General features: G+C 43.3%; 1 protein-coding gene across 2 annotated transcripts in view; it reads right to left on the bottom strand.

Moving 5' to 3' along the window:
- LOC137522899 (nectin-1-like) overlaps nucleotides 1-23,380 on the bottom strand; it is a 43,308-nt gene that overhangs the window by 10,215 nt on the left and 9,713 nt on the right. For both annotated transcript variants that reach the window (XM_068243035.1, XM_068243034.1), the window contains exons 2-5: nucleotides 20,278-20,601; nucleotides 8,998-9,288; nucleotides 6,559-6,672; nucleotides 2,699-2,775 (exon numbers count right to left, since the gene is read on the bottom strand). In XM_068243035.1, the coding sequence (XP_068099136.1) occupies nucleotides 2,699-2,775; nucleotides 6,559-6,672; nucleotides 8,998-9,288; nucleotides 20,278-20,601 (806 nt within the window). The remainder of the gene's footprint in view (nucleotides 1-2,698; nucleotides 2,776-6,558; nucleotides 6,673-8,997; nucleotides 9,289-20,277; nucleotides 20,602-23,380) is intronic.

Raw genomic sequence — 23,380 nt, 5'->3', positions numbered from 1 at the left:
TAACCATGCAGTGTGTCAAATCTGTAATTTTCCCGGGACTTTTGGCATGTATCTCACTCCGCCATGCCAATCTCAAGGTGTTAGACCCCTTGAAACATCTTTTCTATCCCTTTTGTAGACAGAAACAGTGTTTGTAGTTTTGAACGTTCACCTGCCCATTGAAGTCTATTGCGGTTCGAAAAATTTGCAGGTTCGCAAACTTTTTCAGAAGTTCGAGTTTGAGGTTCACGAACCAAACATCGGAGGTTCGAGCCATCACTAGTAACAAGATACTGGATTAAATGTTTAGCCTTGCAATTGTGGAATACAGAGAACTTTTAGCAGGATTTTGAGTACCAACAAATTATCTGAATATATTATAGTCACTTGGAACTTTAGCTTTCATTGCTGAGAATATTGCAGATTAGGTCCAGTGTGAGTGTGTTTTGCATGCAATGTGTGATTTTGTGATAGTACCATGTTTGATGTGGGGTGGCCACCTTGCAACTTTTTAGAAATAAATATGTTTTTTTATGTTTTTTTTTCTAGATAGATTTTTTTTATATGTCAGAGCGCAGATGGAAAACTGTGTGTACATGTCTCTGTGTCCCATTTATGGTCTTTAATCAGCCTCAGGCTAACTTTAACAGCTTTTAGGACAGTTTCTAAGCAATCATCCATAAGTTCTTTAGGTCCAAAGTGGAGAAGAGTCTCCAGTAATCCTTACGGTCCCTGGCATATGCGAAGAGAGATACTAATTTTCACACAGGTCCTCATTTGCAGTTGAAAAAACAGAATGAAGAGAATGCAGCGAGACACTGTTCCTTTTAAAAACCCTTCCTTCCAGTTGGGTATACAGGTCCAGTTGCATATTGTGATAAATTTCATTATTTTCTGTAATTTACTGATAAACATTAGACTTTCATATATTTTAGATTCATTACACACAACTGAAGTAGTTCAGGCCTTTTATTGTTTTAATATTGATGATTTTGGCACACAGCTCATGAAAACCCAAAATACCTATCTCAAAAAATTTGCATATTTCATCCGACCAATAACAGAAAAGTGTTTTTAAAACTAAAGTCAACCTTTAAATAATTATGTTCAGTTATGCACTCAATACTTGGTTGGGAATCCTTTTACAGAAATGACTGCTTCAATGCGGCGTGGCATGGAGGCAATCAGCCTGTGGCACTGCTCAGGTGTTATGGAGGCCCAGGATGCTTCGATAGCGGCCTTAAGCTCATCAAGAGTGTTGGGTCTTGCATCTCTCAACTTTCTCTTCACAATATCCCACAGATTCTCTATGGGGTTCAGGTCAGGAAGGTTGGCAGGCCAATTGAGCACAGTAATACCATGGTCAGTAAACCATTTACTAGTGGTTTTGGCACTGTGAGCAGGTGCCAAGTCGTGCTGAAAAATGAAATTTTCATCTCCATAAAGCTTTTCAGCAGATGGAAGCATGAAGTGCTCCAAAATCTCCTGATAGCTAGCTGCATTGACCCTGCCCTTGATAAAACAGTGGACCTACACCAGCAGCTGACATGGCACCTCAGACCATCACTGACTGTGGGTACTTGACACTGGACTTCAGGCATTTTGGCATTTCCCTCTCCCCAGTCTTCCTCCAGACTCTGGCACCTCGATTTTCAAATGACATGCAAAAGTTGCTTTCATCTGAAAAAAGTACTTTGGACCACTGAGGAACAGTCCTGCTTCTCTGTAGCCCAGGTCAGGTGCTTCTGCCCTTGTTTCTAGTTAAAAAGTGGCTTGACCTGGGGAATGCGGCACCTGTAGCCCATTTCCTGCACATGCCTATACACGGTGGCTCTGGATGTTTCTACTCCAGACTCAGTCCACTGCTTCCACAGGTCCCCCAAGGTCTGGAATCGGTCATTTTCCACAATCTTCCTCAGGGTCCGGTCACCTTTTCTCGTTGTGCAGCGTTTTCTGACACACTTTTTCCTTCCCACTGAGGTGCCTTGATACAGCTCTCTGGGAACAACCTATTTGTTCAGAAATTTCTTTCTGTGTCTTACCCTCTTGCTTGAGGGTGTCAATGATGGTCTTCTGGACAGCAGTCAAGTCGGCAGTCTTACCCATGATTGCGGTTTTGAGTAATGGACCAGGCTGGGAGTTTTTCAAAGCCTCAGGAATCTTTTGCAGGTGTTTAGAGTTAACAAGTTGATTCAGATGATTAGGTTAATAGCTCGTTTAGAGAACCTTTTCATAATATGCTAATTTTTGAGATAGGAATTTGGGGTTTTCATGAGCTGTATGCCAAAAAATTATCAATATTAAAACAATAAAAGGCTTGAACTACTTCAGTTGTGTGTAATGAATCTAAAATATATGAAAGTCTAATGTTTATCAGTACATTACAGAAAATAATGAACTTTATCACAATATGCTAATTTTTTGAGAAGGACCTGTATATAGAGGTGCAGGACAGTGGGGGTATCAAGTGCCTGACAGGCGGTTTTGCAGGCTAAACCTGCTTCTTCACAGGCAAAAAGTTGTAATAAAGTGTTTTTAAAAGGAGCAGTGCCTCGCTGCATTCTCTGTTTTTTCAACTTCAATTTTCTTTTGGATGAGAACGCTCCGGTTGATCAACCCCTGCTGCATTTGGGGCCAGGTACTGTTTCTTTTTTTCTCTCCACATAGATTCTCATTTGCAAATGGAAAGCAGCAAATATATGTGGCTGAGAAAACTTACTTGAAATGTTGGCATGGTCCTTTCATAGGTGTTTGACGGAGGCATATCATCTGCATATTCTAATTCCATAATTGGTTCTGTAAAAAAACAAAAAAAAAACAAACAAAAAAAAATGTGTTTTACAGAACGATTTACATTTCTGTCTCTGGGACCACCATAGTTTGCATTAGGACCCTGTTGGTCCAGGAAAAAGTAAACTACATACAGTATATCATTAATAATGTCATAATACACATGGATAAAATCACTGTGGCTGCCTCCGCTCCCACTGACCGGTTTCAATATAACTTTGTTTGGGAGCCCAGTCGGGTGGAGCTGAGGTGGTGATTTTATTAATTTGTATACTTGAAGTGCTGGTATTGATGCTGAATCATTTGCTAAATGGATCTGTTATCATGTAAGTAATGTCTGTATGCACTTATGGGGCCATATGCAATTCACTTTTTCACCTGAATTTTCTCCTAGGAGATGCTTTTGTATCTTCAATGTAAAATACCTTCCAAATAACCAGCACTTTTCAACTAAAAAATGAGAACAAGTATTATCAAAATAAGTATTTTTTTGCTTTCTGATTGGTTAAAAGGCATTTTATTGACACGTTTAAGGCTATCACCCAGGAGATAACTCAGGAGAAAAAGTTACTTGCATACAAGCCATGGGCCCATATGCAATTCATTTTTTTTCACCAAAGTTATCTCCTAGGAAGTACATTTCATGTTCTCTTTAAACTACATTATCAGCATTTTACAGTTAAAAAGGTTCCCAAAAGTAGGTGAAAAAGTACTATAAAATGTATTTTAAGTATTTTCTTGCTTGCTGGTGGCTTAAAGAGACTCCGTAACAAAAATTGCATCCTGTTTTTTATCATCCTACAAGTTCCAAAAGCTATTCTAATGTGTTCTGGCTTACTGCAGCACTTTGTACTATCACAGTCTCTGTAATAAATCAATGTATCTTTCCCCTGTCAGACTTGTCAGCCTGTGTCTGGAAGGCTGCCAAGTTCTTCAGTGTTGTGGTTCTGCTATGCACTCCCCCTTCCAGGCCCCTCTATGCACACTGCCTGTGTATTATTTAGATTAGGGCAGCTTCTCTCTTATCTTTTACAAGCTGGATAAATCATCCTCTGAGCTGGCTGGGCTTTCACATACTGAGGAATTACAGACAGGCAGAGCTGTCTGCACTCTGCAGGAAGAAACGAGCAGCCTGAAACTTCAGTGGAAGATAGATGCAGGGGGAAAGAAACACACAATGATCTCTTGAGATTCAAAAGGAAGGCTGTATACAGCCTGCTTGTGTATGGATGTATTTTCTATGTGTGGACATACTGTACATCAACCTACTTCCTGTTTTGGTGGCCATTTTGTTTGTTTATAAACAAACTTTTTAAAACTGTTTTTAACCACTTTTAATGCGGCGAGGAGCGGTGAAATTGTGACAGAGGGCAATAGGAGATGTCCCCTAACGCACTGGTATGTTTACTTTTGTGCGATTTTAACAATACAGATTCTCTTTAAAAAGTGTTTTATGACAAGGTGTGAAAATATTGCCTAGGAGAAAGCTCGGGAGAAAAAGTTAATTGAATATGGGCCATGAGTTTTCTCCTAGGCGATATTTTCACAACTTGCAAATAAAATGCCTTTCACACTCCCAGCAAGCAGACAAATACTCAAAATAATTCTGACAGTACTTTTTCACCTACTTTTTGGTACTTTTCCATTGCAAAGTGCTAAAAAGTTAATTTAAATTGAAAATTTTCTTCCACAATAAAACTTAGGAGAAAAAGTGAAACTTAAAAGGGGTTCTATTTTTTTCAACGTTTCAAACATTTCTGGTGGAATTAAACGTGAAATAAATTTTTTCTAGACGGGAAGGCAGAAAAGCATTAAAGCCAAGAGATCCTAACCCATTACCAAAATACCCCAAACAAAGCAATTTTCCCTGGCATTTCTGCCATTTTTCCTGTGGCGTGTGTGCAGGCATCAGCGGTGGTGGCTCATTTAAGTGATGCTAAATGCTTTTCTGTTACCAAGCATTATTTACCCATGTTTCATTATTCAGACAATGCTCTGTGAAATGCCATGTACTGATGAGGGCCAAAAACCTGAAACAGGCTGTCTACATGTGGGGTTGATGTGGCTGTGTAATATTTAAAGCTATAGGCTTGCTATACACCAGCGGATCTGGATGCTTGCCTGGCTTACAGGGGCGAAAAGAGATAATTTGCATCAGTAGTGGTGCATTGTGGGTAACCACAAATGTTCACTTATAGCTGAAATATTGCAAGTTTCCTTCTGTTTTAAGAAGGCAAATTTCCCAGAGCATTGCTTATTAGTAGGAGGGCTTTTTGGTCTCTTTTATCCCCCTATACATTCCTAGTGGTTTGGGTCACCCTGAGCTGCTTGGTTACTCTATCATCCAGACACATTCTGAGCCCATAGGGGGACATGGAACCGCCAAATGCAATTGACGGGGGAGGTTACATGTTGCATCTGAGATGAGCAGCTAGCAGCGAACGGCGGCAGAACACTTCCTATTCCGGTGCGGTAGGGAGATCTGTGCGCCGCTACTCTAGTGTTGTCACTGACTAGACCAGAGTAGCGGAGCACAGATCTCCCTACCGCGCCAGAATAGGAAGTGTTCTGCTCCCGCCCGCTGCCAGCCGCTTATATCTGGAGGGGAGAGCGAGGGAGGGGGAGCCCCAGGTGAGGGAAGAGGGGGGCATCCCCCCTTCTCTGCCCCTCTGCCGCTCTGCATCTTCTCTGCGCTGCCACGCCATCAGCTTGAGGGGGCATTACGATGCCCCCTCTTGCCCCAGCGTATAGCCGGCTCTGGTCTATGGTTATGTCCCTGGTTTCTATAGATGTATTTACACATAAATCTGTACATTTCCGTTCCAGTCCTGTCCATTTTGTATCAGATGTGTACAAGTTTCTATGGCTGTGTTCACACATAAATCTGTACATTTCCAGGCCAGTCCCGTACTGTTAGTTTTGTATCAGTTTTCTATGTGTGTGTTCACACATTAAGGCTCAGTTCCAATCTGTAGCTTCTGCTGCTGGATCACATGCAGTCAGTGGGAACAGACAGTGTAGTGTGGTCTGATGGTCTGCTGTGGTCAGGCTTGAGCCTGGGGAAGGTGTGTTACCCCCATAGGTTATATATGGGGAACGCATCCGCCTGTCCGGGATTATCGCTCTACTGCCCAGACATGCAGTCCGCTTACTGCAACACTGCAATATAAAATAGGAGCCACTTACTGTCAGTTTTACCATCAAGTGAGAACACAGCCAAATGGTGCCTGGTTCCAGTCCTGGCAGGTAATACTAATAGAAAACTGATGTGAAACTGACAGGATGGGACTGGACCAAAAATGTACAGATTTATGCAGAACAGGATCATCCACCAGGCACATAGGCAGGTGCTTGGGACATAGTAGATGTCAAGGGGCCCACCTGCCACCTTATTTGACCTCTCTCAACTTCAGCTTACCAAAAAAAAAACAAGGGGGGCCCAAATCGACTACCTTGCCTAGCGCCCTGTTACATCCTAATCCATCTCTGGATTTATGCAATAACTAAGCCTTACAGTCCAGATTTAAATGCGTTTTCCAGCTAAATCAACCTATAGTCATATTAAACACTACAACAGTAAGAGAAACAATAAGAGTAACAATAAATTACGATGACCAATCATTACAGCTTGACAAGCCACAACTAGGCTTATCCTGTTGATTGTCAAATTGTATAGCTTATGGCCAGAATGTGTAAGGAAGGGGTGATTGGCATGAGATGGAGGCATAAGCAAGGGAAAAAATCTTATCACATATTTCAAGTACACTGGTTAGCAGTAGCACAACATACTATTTGTAATTCTTAGTAGGAGCAGCACCAAGGCAATGATAATGGCGATGGCAAATCCTAATACTCCAGTTACAATTCCAGCTATTGCTCCTCCATCCAGTCCTCCAGAAGTATCTGCAATGGTGAAAGCAAGAACAAAGCTGTAAGCTGGGAATGAGCCAGATGTTCTCTATCTCTACCCCTCTTACCCCCCCCCCCCCCCCCTAAAGGGCCTTTTCATCATATCACAGTCAAGTTGGGCTTAGCTATCATGCCCTTTGCCTCCTTCTGTCCCCATTGTGCTTTTCTCTATCCCCCTAACCCCCCTCTGTCCCCTTGTCCTGGGTCTACATGAAAAGGGCGCCGGTAAAAAAGGGCGCCTGGTGGAGCCCATATATACCAGCTTTGGCTACAAAAAAGGCGCCTGGTGTAGCCCATATAAACTTCGGCTACAAAAAAGGCGCCTGGTGTAGCCCATATAAAAACTTCGGCTGCAAAAAAAGGCGCCTGGTGTAGCCCATATAAAAACTTCGGTTACAAAAAAAAGGCGCCTGGTGTAGCCCATATAAAAACTTCGGTTACAAAAAGACTCCGGGATGTGTAAATTACTATTCCCCCTCCAGGCCGCCATGGATAGTGGGGGAATGAAATAATTCGGCTTCCAGCACTTGTAGCCCATATAAAAACATAGGCTACAAAAAAACTCCAGGATGTGTAAATTACTATTCCCCCTCCAGGCCGCCATGGATAGTGGGGGAATGAAATAATTCGGCTTCCAGCACTTGTAGCCCATATAAAAACATAGGCTACAAAAAAAAAGGCAATAATATGGGCTACAAAGGGGCACCTTGCTGTAGCCGAAAACCTTGTAGCCGAAAAAAATATGGGCTACAAAGGGGTGCCCTACTGTAGCCGAAAACCTTGTAGCCGAAAAAATATGGGCTACAAAGGGGAGCCCGCTTGTAGCCTGTATCAAAACTTGGGCGCCCTTTTCTACACCTTGTAGCCCATATTTCCAGAAATAACATTGAAGTCTATGGCGGCGCCCTTTTCATACAGGCAGCTCGGGCGCCCTTTTCAACCGATCCCCTTGTCCTACTTCCTGTTCCCGTCCCCCGTCCCCCCCCTGCGCTCCCCCAGTCCAGTGTGTAAAGGCAGAAGCTGTGCTCCTACCTTCCCTCTGGAGTCCAGTGCTGTGCCTATGCTACCATCCTGTCTGTCTCCAGCTGCCTCTAGTGCTCGCACCTCACTCTTCTCATGTCACTCGTAATCATGCTAAAAGAAGTGGGAGATGCTGGGTACTAAGCCGAGCGGTGAGCAGACAGGCAAAAGCACAGCACTAGGGATGCTCATTCGCAATCTGCTGAACTGAAATGTCTACATTTTTCACATTTTCGGAAAATGGAATTCCACTGAAATCCGATTTACCGCAACTCAGTAATGTTAGCCCAATCAAAGAACTAGAAAGTGTTGGACCGATCAGAGAATACAGAATTTTTCTGCAACATTTTAATCGTAGACTAATCACAAGACGTTTTCCATCTTTCCGATTTCTGTTTTTGTGACTTCCGTAAAAGTGGAAAATCGGGAATCAGAAAATATGAAAACCATAAAAGCGCATTTTGGAACAACGAAAAACAGAATTTCCGTGGAATCGGAAATGGCCATTTCTAACCATCCCTACACAGCAGCACCGGACTCCAGCAAAGAGGTGAGAGCTATACTCTGCATTTACACACTTATTGGGGCGAGTGCAGGAAGGGTTTTTTTTTTTTTTTGGAGGGGGGGAGACACAGGACTCCTTTCCTGGAGTGACAAAAAGTCTGGAAACGGCCCTTAAATACAGTATGTCACAATGTCACAGTAGCAACAAATTTAGGAGTCATAGACATGTTATCTAGCGGCTAAAATTGTTTGTTACAGCCAGAGGCGGATTTTTACATGTTACCTCCCAAGGCCCACTGTCAAACCCACCGCACCCTCTGTGTCTCCCCTGGTCTTGCGCACCCCCATCCTATGCTACTCTGACCTGTGTTTCCCCCATCCTGTACTGTGCTCAACTTCTCTGTTCTGTGGAAGCAGGGCAGCCACAGACAAGGTTTGTCACCGCTGTTGTTTACAAATCTGGCAATCTATTTGCCTAAGTGTGCCAGTCCACTTCCCACCCCTTGCTTTCTGGTGCCCTAGGCCATGGCCTTTGTGGCCTTGCCTCAAATCCGGCTATGGCTACAGCAGCAGACGTGTGCAAGTCAACTGACTGCTTCATGCAGACAACAACAGAAGCTGCAGCGCAAATGCTACTACTGTTACTGTTCATTATTCAAGCAGATACTAAAGTTATCCTTGAAAGTTGGCACAGTATGTAAGATTTTTTTTTTCTGAAAAAAAAACAACAGGTACCCATAGACATATCATATGTTAAACATAAGATAGACTGTGGAAAACTGGATCCATACTCACACAATACAGATAATTTAAGTGGAATACTGGTGTTAATCAAGTCATGGTTTATAATGCAGGTGATTGGCAATTTATTAGCATAGGACGTTGGGACCATTGCATACTGGCTGACCACCGTGTACGTTCCATTAGTATTGCTGGTCATGGTAGTCATTACATTTCCAGGTATACTTGTCTGCCATGTGATCTGGGAAGGAGGCCTTCCATTGGCTGACACGCAAGTGGCTACTGTCTGCTCCTCTCCATTCGCTATCACCTCAGTGTTGGCCTCGGCAGAATTCTGAGGCATAGCTGCAAAATGGAAAATAGACAAAAGTTAGCAAGACAGCAAAGGTTATCTTTAAAGATAGTATAAATGTCACTGGCTGTGTTGCTCAGAGTCCAGAACCATTTTTCAGCTTTCATGATTAAAAATGACTACGGCTAATCCAATGCCTTTTTGCTTTTCAGTTTGAAGCCTCAGATCTAAGTGTAGTATTTTTCTGGTATTTTATGTACCTGTACAAACAAATTGGGTTCAAACTCTATGTTGAGCCTTCATCATTAAGTCAATGTGTTGCTAAATAATTACTAACACTGCAGAGTTGGAAAATCCAAGATCTTGGCTCCCTCTTCTTTCACTACCACCAGCTTTCAGAAATTCATTGTGAACTCCTACTGACCACCAGGGACATTTCTAGGTTGCTGGGAGATCCGGGGTACTCCTGGGCACCAAGAGGGAATGATTGTGCAGCAAAAAAATGGGCGTGGTCATGCCACGGAAAGTGGGCGTAGTCATAGGTGGGGCCAAATGTACATGAACATAACAGTTGCGTAACTTAAATATATTCAATAGGCAGTATTTCACATTTCACAGGTCTTGTCTTCGGCTGGCTGGCCTGTGTGCTGTACTAGGCTGGCGGTTATGCTGGGCTGCCTGTCTGGTGGTTATGCTATGCTAGGCTGGCATTGCTGGCAGTGATGCTGTGGCGGCTTCACTGATAGTGATGCTGTGCCAGCTTGGCTGGCGGTGATGTTTACTGGGGGCATTTTTTTTTGGGGGGGGGGGGGGCTTTGCTGGGCTGGGTAGTTTACTAGGCTTTGCTTGGCTGTATGCTTTGCTGGGCTGAGACCTGGTGGCTTTGCTAGGCTGGGGGTTTGCTTTGCTGGGGGCTGTGCTTTGCTGGGCTGGGGCCCTGGGGCTTTGCTTGGTAGCTTCCCCAGTGTTAACTAGATAGGTAGCTTCCCCCAGTATAGGTTAGATAGGTAGCTCCCCAGCGTAGGTTAGATAGGGTGCTTCCCGCAGTATAGATTAGATAGGTAGCTCCCCAGTGTAGGTTAGATAGGTAGATGACTCCAGTATAGATTAGATAGGTAGCTTCCCCTAGTATAGGTTAGATTGGTAGCTTTCCCCAGTGTAGGTTAGATAGGTAGCTTTCCCAGTATACATTAGATAGGTAGCTTCCCAGGGTAGGTTAGATAGATAGCTTTCCCTAGTATAGATCAGATAGGTAGCTCCCCCGCGTAGGTTAGATTGGTAGCTTCCCCCATTGTAGGTTAGAAAGGCAGCTTCCCCAGTGTAGGTTAGATAGGTAGGTCCCCAGTGTAGGTTAGAGAGTGAGGTGTCCCGAGTAAGGAGGCAGGGCACTGGGCATAGCGGCTGGGGTGAGCGGGCAGTTAAAAACTCACCTTCCTTTAGATCAACGCAGGCACAGTTTCCATGTACTTCCAACTTCCTCCTTCGGTGTCCCTCGCCTTGGTAACAGCGCCCGCTGTGATGACATCGGTCACGTCATCACAGGGAGCGCTGTAACTAAGACGACGGATGCCGGAGGAGGAAGTCAGAAGCACATGGAAGCTGTGCCTGCGTCGATCTGAAGGAAGGTGAGTTTTTAACTGCCTGCTCCCCCCGTCACCCCCCACCCCACCCCCGCCGCTACGCCCAGTTCCCCCTCTTGCCGCTTAATCTGATCCGGGGCACCATGGCAACAGGTTCAGGGGCGGTGCCTTGGATCAAAGGCCCTAGCTACACCACTTCTGACCACTAATATTCTGACTTTAGATTGGGCTGTTAAATGAATCGGGCTGGGTGCACGCATAACAGAGCGTGAAAGGTCGCATTTTCTGTCATGTGCAGGTTTTTTTTGTGTGTGTGTTTTTAGTTCATTTGCGTTTTTCTCCGCATATATGTTTTTCTAGTATTTAGTGTGAGTTTTTATGCATTTGCGGTTCGCATATACAAAACCTACATGCGTTTTGTATGCATTTTCAATGTGTGTTTACATTGCGTTTGAATGCAAATCACAAGAAAGACAACAGGAAGTGGAAATAAATCACAAAACATTTTAAAAGAAAAAAAAAACGCATATAAAAATGCATGAAAAACACAATACATTGCATTTCCATTGACTTTCATTATGTGCATTGTTGATGCATTTTTGAATATCATGCAACAAAATCAGCGTTTTATCATGCGGCCCATAGACTCTGCAAAAATGCAGCGTTTTCTGCAACGCTTGTGTTTCTTCTAGGTGTGCACCTAGCCTCAAGGAGAATGCAATGAAGTGTAATTGCACTGGCCAGCCACTAAAAATGTGTATTTTATACCTAATAAACCATTTTATCCTTCAAAAGTGATCTGGACATATGCTAACACTGTCTTCACCCAGCCTCTCAACTCATCTATTTGAGCTGGGAAAAAGTTACAGATTGCCCAGCATGCTCATGGTGAACCAGCTCAGAACTAATAGGAGTGTATAAGGGGCTATAAAGGACCAAAATCCCTCTTACTAAAACGCTATGCAAAATGGAAAGTTGCCTTCTTAAAACAGAAGGTATTTGTGATTATTCAGGTTGGAGTGAACTCTGAGGGCTTTTTCACACTAGGAGCTGACCTGAGCCGTTTTGACAGATCACTCCTAGTTTGCGTTTAGAAAGTGAACATAAAAGTCTATTTGACTTTCATGTTAACTTTCACATTAGACAAAGTGCTCCAGAACATTACATTACAACGCATCTGGGTTCTTCGTAACGTCCAGTCGTTGTGTTTTCCTGTCGAGTAAATTAGAACTACGGCTGCTAATTAGCATCCCACCACAACTTCCCTACGTCACACTGCAGGCCATTAAAGCGTGCAGGAAATTGGCTCCTGCACGTGTTCTCTGATGTGTAAAAGCCCTGAGGTCTCCCCAATGCATCACCGCTGAATATCTTAAATGTGCTTTTGTTGACCCAGAACCGCTGTCATGCAATGACTGTCAGCTTGTTAATTGTACAGAGCCATACTAATCCAGCATACATACAGACTGTTTTGCACTGGTTGGTCCTCATCAGTGCGTGCATGGATTAATATGGCTCTATGGGGTATGACTTGAAACACTTGCAACACCCAGAGTTACAGATTGCCAAGCAAGCTCATGGTGAAACAGAATAAAATGAACAAGCTGACACATCATTGTATCCCAGTGGTTCTGGAGGTGTGTTCGGCTTTCAAGGAAAATGAAGGGACAATTAGCATTTTCAGTAGTGTTGATCAAACAGTGCTCGGCACTGTTCATTATTCCCCGAACATTGGCGTGTTCGGGTCGAGCACAGCCGAGCACCGCATTGTGCTCGGCCACGCTGTTCGGTCTCCTCCCCATCGCTTATTGGCGCCTTTGCAGGCAGCCAATAAGCGGTGACGATGCTTTTTCCACAGCTATGGTCACACAGCCTAGCTGGCTGTGACCATAGCTGTGATTGGCCAAGCGGATCACGTGGTTCGGGTATATAAATACCCGAACGCGCGCTGGCTCCGCCATTTGCATGGGGTTTAGTAGGTAGGAGACAGAACTAGCGGTTAGGTGCCAGCACTGCCAGACAGGCCAGCCACAGAGCCCCAGCCTCACCACTGCCAGCAGCAGCCATAGAGTCCCAGCCTCACCACTGCCAGCAGCAGCCACAGAGCCCCAGCCTCGCCCACTGCCAGCAGCAGCCACATAGTCCCTGGCTCACCACTGCCAGTCCACTGCCAGCAGGCACTGCCAGCAGCCACTGTGCCCATTGTTTTTGTTGCCAGGCCAGCCACAGTGCACCTGCCTCACCACTGCCAGCAGCCACAGTGCCCATCTTTTTTGTTGCCAGCCACAGTGCACCTGCCTCACCACTGCCAGCAGGCACTGCCAGCAGCCACCGTGCCCACCATATTTGGTCCCAGTTTCAGTGCCAGCTGGGAACAGTTGTGCCCATAAAAAAACAGAGTTTATTGAATTTTACTGTTGCTTATTGTTGAAAAAAAAAACAGTACTTTCAGTGCCAGCTGGGAACAGTTGTGCCCATAAAAAAACACAGTTTATTGAGTTTTACTGTTGTTTATTGTTGAAAAAAACACAAAACAGTACTTTCAGTGCCAGCTGGGAACAGTTAAGCGTGCAGTTTTTCCCCATATATGTATGCCTGTTTTGGGCAGTTTTATTTGTTTTATTGGCAGTCAAGTATAATTGGCGCACTGCTCTGCAAACACGAGTCCCTGCTTTTATTCTGAGCCTAAGATCTATGTGTAAATGCCCCCCACCCCCACTATTTCCAACCCATTTTGCAGAGGTTTCCCTCATTTTGCAAGTTTTTTCAGGCCTGCAAAGCAGGCATGCTCGGGTCCCCATTGACTTCAATTAGGCTTGGTGTTCGGCCGAATATCCCGAACATGCGGACCATGTTCGGCCGAGCCGACCCGAGCCCGAATATCTGGGTGTTCGATCAACACTAATTTTCAGCAGTGATGCATTGTGGGAGACCTCATATGCTCATTCCAACCTGAATAATGGCAAAAACCTGTTTTGCATAGGTAGGAAAAAAGCAGAGAAACAGGTTATTTGCAATAGAGTCAGGGTATAACTGTTGTGTTTGAAGACAAAAAAAAAATATCTGTAGTGGCCATGTATCATTGTTTATACATTAGAGGGTATTAAAAACTCTGAAAGTGAATTTAAGCATAACGCAGTGATTTACATATTCACTCACAACACCTATGTAGCATTTCGTGGGGTACTTCCTGTTCATATAACACTAAAATACCATTAAACTTCCGGGCCCGTATGCAATTAACTTTTTCACCTGAGTTTTCTCCTAGGAGATAATTTTTCATCTTGTATTTAAAATATTTTTAGCACTTGGTGAAAAGATACGCACAAAATTATTATTTTTTTTTTTTTTTTTTTTTTGCTTGCACTTGGTGGTTTAAAAAGCATTTTATTGATGATTGTTAAGATATCACGTAGGAGAAAACTAAGAAGAAATAGTGAATTGCATATGGCCCCCTGTGTTTTGGGAAGTTTATGTAACGATTGTGGGATATCTCCGTGGTCAGCGCACAAGATGTGCGCTGACACTGCGGAAGTCCTCCACAAGCGTGTCAAAATGATAGAACCCAGCTTTTGGTGCTAAGCACCAGTAGAGGGGAATTCCCACCGGCAGATGGAGCTGTGGAGTGCAGAGGAATAAACCCTCTACACTGCCACAGATGCCAGATGGAAATTGTACAAAGAGAAGCAACACAGGGCAAAATAGCCCCTAAAGAGAGAGAGCACAGAGACAGAATCAATGTGTGTCCACCAAACTAGTCGCCACCCAGCGACGGTGAACACACAACAGCAGAAACGAAGTGGGAACGCAATCGCAAGAATGGCGATTGCCAAACAGTGACACCAGACTGAGCAGGACAGAGCACGAGAGTAGCAAAGGCACAGCAAACAACAATCAGAGGATAAGGAAAATAACAAATGCTAGCTAAACGCGAACACCGCACTCATTCGCAACAGCGAACGCGGTTTCTGCACGATCACCACGCGTTAGGCGCCCAGTGATAAGTGTGCCACCCTAACTAGCCACAAGTAACACAAATTAGCACAAACAGACAAGACAGACAAATGAGGTAGCCAGTAGCAACCGCTGCTCCAGCTTACACTCCAAGAATACAGATCAGAAGGATCCACAGCCTCTACCGCTAGAGTCTAGTGCGATCTAAACAAGACAGACAGATGAGGTAGCCAGTAGCAACCGCTGCTCCAGCTTACACTCCAAGAGTACAGATCAGAAGGATCCACAGCTGCTACCGCTAGAGGCTAGTGCGATCCAAACAAGTCAGAGCAATTCGCTATCAACCGCCGCTGGCGACAGCGCAATCGCGACAGACAAGACAGGACAGAATAGGCAGTACAAATTATACACAAACTGACTGCACTAAATAGGAATGCAAGGAGCACTCCCCAAGAATTAACTATACCAAGATAGCAGTCGCTGACACTCGAGGTGAGTCCAGCAGGAACAAACCTCTATGAGCAGCAAAGGATTCTGGGATCACATGGTATTTATACTGCAAGCCTTCAAAGGAGGCAACCAGGCCGTTTGCATGACAAGTGTATGCAAATTGCTCAGCAGCAGAACAGGTCTGAAACTTGTAAAGCACAGGCAGGTCTCTTTTCCAGAGACCTGCAGCCCTCAGACTTAAAGGAATACTATCGATTCACATGTTTTTTTGAATTGACACAGGAATTGTTTGGGAAGTGCTGCTAAGTACTGGTGTATACATTTTAGTAGCAACTTCTTTGTTTACTGTTAGCAAAATACATTCAAAGTTTACTGACGCCAAAACTGATGGCTGACTGAGCCATGAGGAGAGGGGAAATTCCCCTCACACTTGATCAGTTAACTCTATGTGTAGCTCTGTGTGTGACAGAGAGAGACAGGACACAGGAGCTGCAGCTGTTGGGAGCTCTGTTTCTGACTGAAGTGTCTGAAGAGAGCAGAGGAAATGTAACTAATTGTCACAGCTTTTTCATATTGTTTTTGCTTTCAGAGTTTGATGTGTTTGATATTTGCTTTCTGTAGTCTGATATGCAACTCTGGCTGTGCATTGAAGTAGACACCCCTTCTGCAATTAATTTGTCTCAATATAGCTAAATCCTACCCTCAATAAATTACAGCTTTTGCCTCTGATATTTAACATGAAAAGTAGGAAAATGTTTACACAGCTACTTAGACATTATTTGTACATTTATGTAGTATAACAACAGAGGCGCCAAGTAGAGTAAAATTAGTTAAAATTTTTAAAAAGGGGGAAGTGGGTGGACTCACCTCCCTTCTGAAAAAATGGCCAGACAACGGGCAGGTTACTTCAAGTTTAAAGTAACATTTATTATGAGCTCCAAAAGTGCAACGCGTTTCACGGGTAACAGTCCCGCTTCTTCAGGCAAACAATTTTTGGAGGGAGCAAAGTCGGGTCAAGAGCCAGATATAGCGCCACAGAGGCGCTATATCTGGCTCTTGACCCGACTTTGCTCCCTCCAAAAATTGTTTGCCTGAAGAAGCGGGACTGTTACCCGTGAAACGCGTTGCACTTTTGGAGCTCATAATAAATGTTACTTTAAACTTGAAGTAACCTGCCCGTTGTCTGGCCATTTTTTCAGAAGGGAGGTGAGTCCACCCACTTCCCCCTTTTTAAAAATTTTAACTAATTTTACTCTACTTGGCGCCTCTGTTGTTATACCACATAACTGTTTAGTCCACCCTTGGTGGAGGGGTGTATCCCCATTTTCTTCTATCTACAGAGAGCGACTTCTTAACCCTGAGCGGGGTCAGGTTACAATTCTCCCCGCCTGCTTATCCAGTGGTTGTCTTGGAGGCGACCCGTCCTTGTGAGTATAACCATTGTGTGTGTTTGCATCAGACATCACCTCATTAACATACTACACCATATTGGGCTCTCGGTTCTCCCCCTTTCTTTCAAGATTATTTGTACATTGTCATTTTAGAACACTTGGGTATCGATAGTATTCCTTTAAGGAATGGACAAACAGCCGTCTGCCCATGCAGACAGCTGAGCAGATCGTTACAGTTTATACCTGACTTAAAGAGACAGGGTAGTGAAAAAATGAATATGATATAATGAATTGGTTGCGTAGTACGGATAATTACTAGAACATTAGTAGCAAAGAAAATATTCTCAGAGTTTTATTTTCAGTTATATAGGTTTTTTTTATAACATTGCATCATTCTCTAATATTTGCAGTTTACACTACTCAGCATTCTAAATGATTTTACAGAGCAGGCTAGTGAACTTTTGAACTTTTCTCTGCAGGAAAAAGGAAGAAAAAAATACAGTGTCATATACTTGAAATAACAAGCTTCAGAAGACAGAGCACTCTGTAACTTTGAAAGTTGTGGAGCTCAATGGCTCTTTTGCATAGATAACAACTGGAGTTTCCTAACCCTTCCTGTACTGGAAACAATATTAGACTTATGTCTCTGCTCCTAATGTTTTATTTCTTAGCTGTACTACACAGTGGTGCTCGGATAATTTTCATAATCACGGAATAGACATTATTCAGTAGCATTTTTCCACTATTCGACTGCCAAATCCGAATTCATGTTCGATTTTGGATCACTGAAACCGGCCACGGAAATTCCGTGATTGCAAGTACAGGTCCTTCTCAAAAAATTAGCATATTGTGATAAAGTTCATTATTTTCTGTAATGTACTGATAAACATTAGAATTTCATATATTTTACATTCACTACACACAACTGAAGTAGTTCAAGCCTTTTATTGTTTTAATATTGATGATTTTGGCATATGAAAACTCAAAAATCGACCAATAAAAGAAAAGTGTTTTTAAAACAAAAAAAGTCAACCTTCAAATAATTATGTTCAGTTATGCACTCAATACTTGGTCGGGAATCCTTTTGCAGAAATTACTGCTTCAATGCGGCGTGGCATGGAGCAATCAGCCTGTGGCACTGCTTAGGTGTTATGGAGGCCCAGGATGCTTCAATAGCGGCCTCAAGCTCATCCAGAGTGTTGGATCTTGCGTCTCAACTCTTTCTTCACAATATCCCACAGATTCTCTATGGGGTTCAGGTCAGGAGAGTTGGCAGGCCAATTGAGCACAGTAATACCATGGTCAGTAAACCATTTACCAGTGGTTTTGGCACTGTGAGCAGATGCCAGGTTGTGCTGAAAAATGAAATCTTCATCTCCATAAAGCTTTTCAGCAGATGGAAGCATGAAGTGCTCCAAAATCTCCTGATAGCTAGTTGCATTGACCCTGCCCTTGTTAAAACACAGTGGACCAACACCAGTAGCTGACATGGCACCCCAGACCATCACTGACTGTGGGTACTGGACACTGGACTTCAGGCATTTTGGCATTTCCCTCTCCCCAGTCTTCCTCCAGACCTTGATTTCCGAATGACATGCAAAAGTTGCTTTCATGTGAAAAATGTACTTTGGGCCACTGAGCAACAGTCCAGTGCTGCTTCTCTGTAGCCCAGGTGAGGTGCTTCTGCCGCTGTTTCTGGTTCAAAAGTGGCTTGACCTAGGGAATGCGGCACCTGTAGCCTATTTCCTGCACACGCCTGTACACGGTGGCTCTGGATGTTTCTACTCCAGACTCAGTCCACTGCTTCCGCAGGTCCCCCAAGGTCTGGAATCGGTCCTTCTCCACAATCTTCCTCAGGGTCCGGTCAGTAATGAACCAGGCTGGGAGTTTTTAACAGCCTCAGGAATTTTTTGCAGGTGTTTAGAGTTAATTAGTTGATTCAGATGATTAGGTTAATAAACTCGTTTAGAGAAGCTTTTCATGATATGCTAATTTTTTTGAGATAGGAATTTGGGGTTTTCATGAGCTGTAGGCCAAAATCATCAATATTAAAACAATAAAAGGCTTGAACTACTTCAGTTGTGTGTAATGAATCTAAAATATATGAAAGTCAATGTTTATCAGTACATTACAGAAAATAATGAACTTCATCACAATATGCTAATTTTTTGAGAAGGACCTGTATTTGGAATTCGGTTACGGACATAATTGCGGTGGAAATCCGAGATTAGGTTGTGATTGTCAGAAATGGGCAGAATTGACATCCCTGGGCCAATCAGAGGCCCCCAGCCAGGCCCTAGCAACCAATCATAGGAGGGGAGGCTCTGCCCTCCCGTCCCCTCCTGTATATAAAGTGGGGGCCATTCCCAGAGCTCCATCCTTGCTAGACTAACCAGATTGTCTAGAGGAAACACACACAGACACGGACATACAAATCAAATGCTGTATTTCTGCTTTAATTACAACAGACTGGTACAGCTTGAGTTTAGAGAGTACATTTATTTTGTAGATTCCGGAGTCTCCATTTATGTACATTTCCTTTAAAGGACTTACGAGGCGAACACACGAAAAAAAAGTTAATTACCTTATGGCTATTGCAGTGGTCATAGCAGATTATCAGCGCCTGGCCTGTCACTGTGTGGCCCTCTGTTAGCATTATCCAAGCTGTAGTTCAGGCCCCGACCCTGCCCAGGGTCGCCCTATCAATTTGCGATCAAAATCGCCGCTTTAAAAAAATCCTACATCTGCGCAGTTCTTAGCCGCTAGTGCGGCTGCGCAGGCTCTCTGGCCTGTCCCCGGCCCGTCCTCGGTCCCTTCACTCAGCTCTGTACGTCATGTGGATTATTTTAAAGTGGCGATTTTGATCGCAAATCTGTAGTCGGGGCCTGAACTACAGCTTGGATAATGCTAACAGAGGGCCACACAGTGACAGGCCAGGCGCTGATAGTCTGCTATGACCACTGCAATGGCCATAAGGTAATTAACTTTTTTTCGTGTGTTTGCCTCGTAAGTCCTTTAAGGGCAAGGCTTGCCCTGTGAAGATATGGATATTATCAAAGTAAGGGGAAGGGTCTCCCCTACATTCAGCATTATATCCTGGGGGATAAAAACAGTTAATGTTCTGTAGGCATGTGACTCACAGAGGCCCCAGCAATAATATCTTACCACTTTACCTACCACCTAACTGTACAGGTTTAGGGCTCTATAGCAGTGAAAAGAAAGTTCAGTGGATGGTGCTCATCCAGTATTCTTGACATAATGTTTATACAAATGGTAAAGGCTGTAGCACAGGTTGGGCAGGAGGTTCCTGCAGCAAAATCTCATAGCAAAGTCTTTTAAGAGTCAGCAACTGGAGTGTTGCGTGTGAATTTTTGTAAAAGTTATCTTCTCATCAAAAGTGTTATTCTTTGATTTTGAGATAATGTTCACAAAAAAATGGAGTGTCAATTATATTTTAGTGCATAAATTTAACTGCAAAAATGCAAACAATCGAGATTTTCTTTTTTTTTTGCGAGCAGGAATTTTCGCTCAAAATATCGAATTTAACATTATTTTTGCAAAAATTAGTGCAAAAAGAATATTGGAATTTAAGCTCATTCCTGGTGATAATGGTGTGTGGTATTAGTTTTTAAATAAACCAAATATACAAGTAAAGAGAACAACGTACCTTTGACAAAAAGAGATGAGCTGCTTCTAAAGATTTCATCAGGAGAGACAGTGACTTTACACATATAATCTCCCTCATCCTTGGCATGGACTTGCAGGATTTGCAGTGCTGCATTGCTCCAGGATGGTTCCAGTAACTTAAAATTGGGGTCACTCACAAATGTTTCAGACTTAAACTTGAAAGCTACAACAAGACCATCCCCATCTTTGATCCACAAAATTTTGACGATGCGTTTATTGGGGTCACTTCTATGGAAAGTGCATGGCAAAATTACTTCCTGGCCAATGAGACCAGTCACCTGGACATTCACCTGTGCCTGTAGTCCTGAAATTAAAGTACCCAGTAAGTATAGTGAACTAGATGCACACCAAAGGAACAAGAGTTTAGAAAATGTTTAAGGACAACCGGGGTGACATGTGACATGATGAGATAGACACATGTATGTACAGTGCCAAGTACACAAATAACTAGGCTGCATGCCTTTTTTTTTTCTTTCTCTGCCTGAAAAAAGTTAAACATCAGGCATGCAAGTGACAGTTTCTGTCTGGGTCAGACTATAGCATAACCCTCAATGATAAGTAATTACAGCCATAAAACACTTTCCTGTCAGTAAATGGCTTCTGAGAGCAGGATAGAGATAAAAAGGGTCATACGTTCATAGATTTGAGCTTTGACATACTTCAAAGAAGGTGTCATTGAGCAGAGACAATGAAAGAGCAAAAACGTAAACACTAGAAAAACTGTGGGATATCTAAAAAAAAGTCATTTTTAGGAGACTGAGGATGGCTCCATTTTTTTTTCTCATCAGTTTATTTTCACCTTGGATGTCCTTTAAGTAGACACTAGGCCTTACAGAAGAGCCAAACCCACTATCATTTGAGAACTTCAGTGGAAGTTAGTGGAGGTATGCTTGTCACAGATACTGTAGCTTGTTTGATTGTTATCATTATAACCACTTGCTTGAAACACTATCCTAGAGCTTTTGCCCATGTTTGAGCCATATTTCTGGATTAAGGCTCCAGACCGAACCACTCTTTGATTGACTATGGACTTCTGTAGGAGACGTAGTCCACAATTAAAATTGTTTAAATAACTTTGAAAACAAAGAAATTAGTAGGAGTACATGTGTCTGCTAGGGGACTGCCATCCCAATCAAGTAGATCTACTTCCAGCAGGTATGTATGGCACGTATACCAGCACTATTTCCACCCATGCTGCCAAATTGAGTGAACTTCTCTCTTAACCTTTTAGCAGCCCTGCACGCATTATATCAAGACAGATAATGCATGCCAGGGCATCTTCAAATGGCATATGCCATTTAGCTGCCTAATGCAGCTACACAGAGAGGCAGCTGGATGACGTTTCTTCTCCTCAACAGGCGGCACTGCAATCTCTGCATCCTCTTTGCAGTTCAGATCTCATGATATGACTGTAACCCAGGGGATGGTGTCAGCGGGGGCCTGTGGTGGAAGAGGGGTGATGGGAGAGACTCTTCCATTACCCCTCTTCCATCACTGGGTGGCGCTGCAATGCTGACACCATCCCCTCGGTTATGATCACATGTCGCATCATGTGATTGGAACTCCGAAAAGGATGCAGTGATTGCAGCGCCGCCAGTGGAGGAGAGGAGACGCTGTCCAGCCACCCAGAGCAATTAAATATGAGTGCTCCCTGCACCGCTCATCACACCCTACCAGGCTGGGGAAGCACACTATAGCTGTGCTGTATGTGGCCACAGTTCAGGCAACATTTTATAAATGAATTTAAAAAAAAGCCTAAAAGTTCTTTCAATTAAAAAGCTATACCAAGTAAATTAAGCTTTTTTTTTTTTTTTAGAAACACAAGACATTTGCAAGTATTCAGTTTAGTAAAATGTTTAATTACCCAAGGCCCATTTTCACCAATCACCTCTCTCACACCTAAATAGAATCTGCACATGAGCCTCAGTACAGCATACAGGATCTAAGCTGGTGACAAATCTAAAACTGCATTTAATGTGGTTGATTCACTAAGCTTTCCTCTTTAATTATTTCACCTTACTTATGTTTCACGTCAACTATAAGGAGAACAAATTAATTAGATAAACAGATGATGCATATTCACTAAATTGCTGTAAAATTGCCCTGATAGGGGTAGCACACATTAAAGTGGTTTGAAGCTCAGCATTTCTTCCATGTTTCTTCTTTGTTCTAAAAGATTATTTACAGCATAAAATCTACAACCACAAAAAAATTGTAGTAGAACAGCATTCAAGCAGTTAAACACAGCACTTTGTTCTACGGTGGAAAGCTCCTTAAAGTGTACCTGAGATGGTGCGATTACAAAAAACATACATACCTGAGGCTTCCTCCAGCCCCCTCCAGCCTGATTGCTTCCAAGCTGTCCTCTTCTGCCTCTTCGTTCACCTGCACTCGCAGCTGGCCCTGGAAAAGCATCCAGTAGGGGCCATTCGGCGCAGGCTCAGTCCGGCCAGGTGTGCACCTTGCTCCCTTTTTCTGCGCCTGTGCAGAATGCTCCCGGTGAAGTGAAGACGGCTGGAGCGCACATGCGCAGTTGGCCCCAGACCAGAGGACATTTTGGGGACAATTGCGGGCAAACAGAGAGGCAGAAGAGGATGGCATGGGAGCGATCAGACTGGAAGGGGCTGGAGGAAGCCCCAGGTATGTATGTTTTCTTTATAATCTCCTATCCCAGGTTCCTTTTAAGGTTCTGGCAGTTTCTACAATTAGTATATAGCCAGCAGCCTGCTGAAACTGACTACATGCATTGTAGAACCAGAAAGAACTGAGAAGTGCTCACTGGATATATTGTACTGTATAAATATAGCAACTATGCAGTAAAATGCAGCTTTCAGAACAAATAAACTGTTCTTTGAGAACTTGTAATTTGTAAACAGACTTGTACACAAAACTTGTAATTTGTAAAACTTTTAATTTGTAAAACTTGTAATTTGTAAAACTTCAGTAGAGTAGGAGTGGAGGCGCCCGAAGTAAACGTAACTAGTGTAGCTGGATAATGCTATGTAGTATTAGATGTATAAAATGTATAAATAATAGATGGTCCTACCTTAAAAAGTAGTCCATTCACTTGGTTAAACAATAAA

The sequence above is a fragment of the Hyperolius riggenbachi genome, chromosome 6, assembly GCF_040937935.1.
Source record: "Hyperolius riggenbachi isolate aHypRig1 chromosome 6, aHypRig1.pri, whole genome shotgun sequence".
Lineage (NCBI taxonomy): Eukaryota > Metazoa > Chordata > Amphibia > Anura > Hyperoliidae > Hyperolius > Hyperolius riggenbachi.
This window is presented reverse-complemented; position numbering and strand designations above follow the sequence as displayed.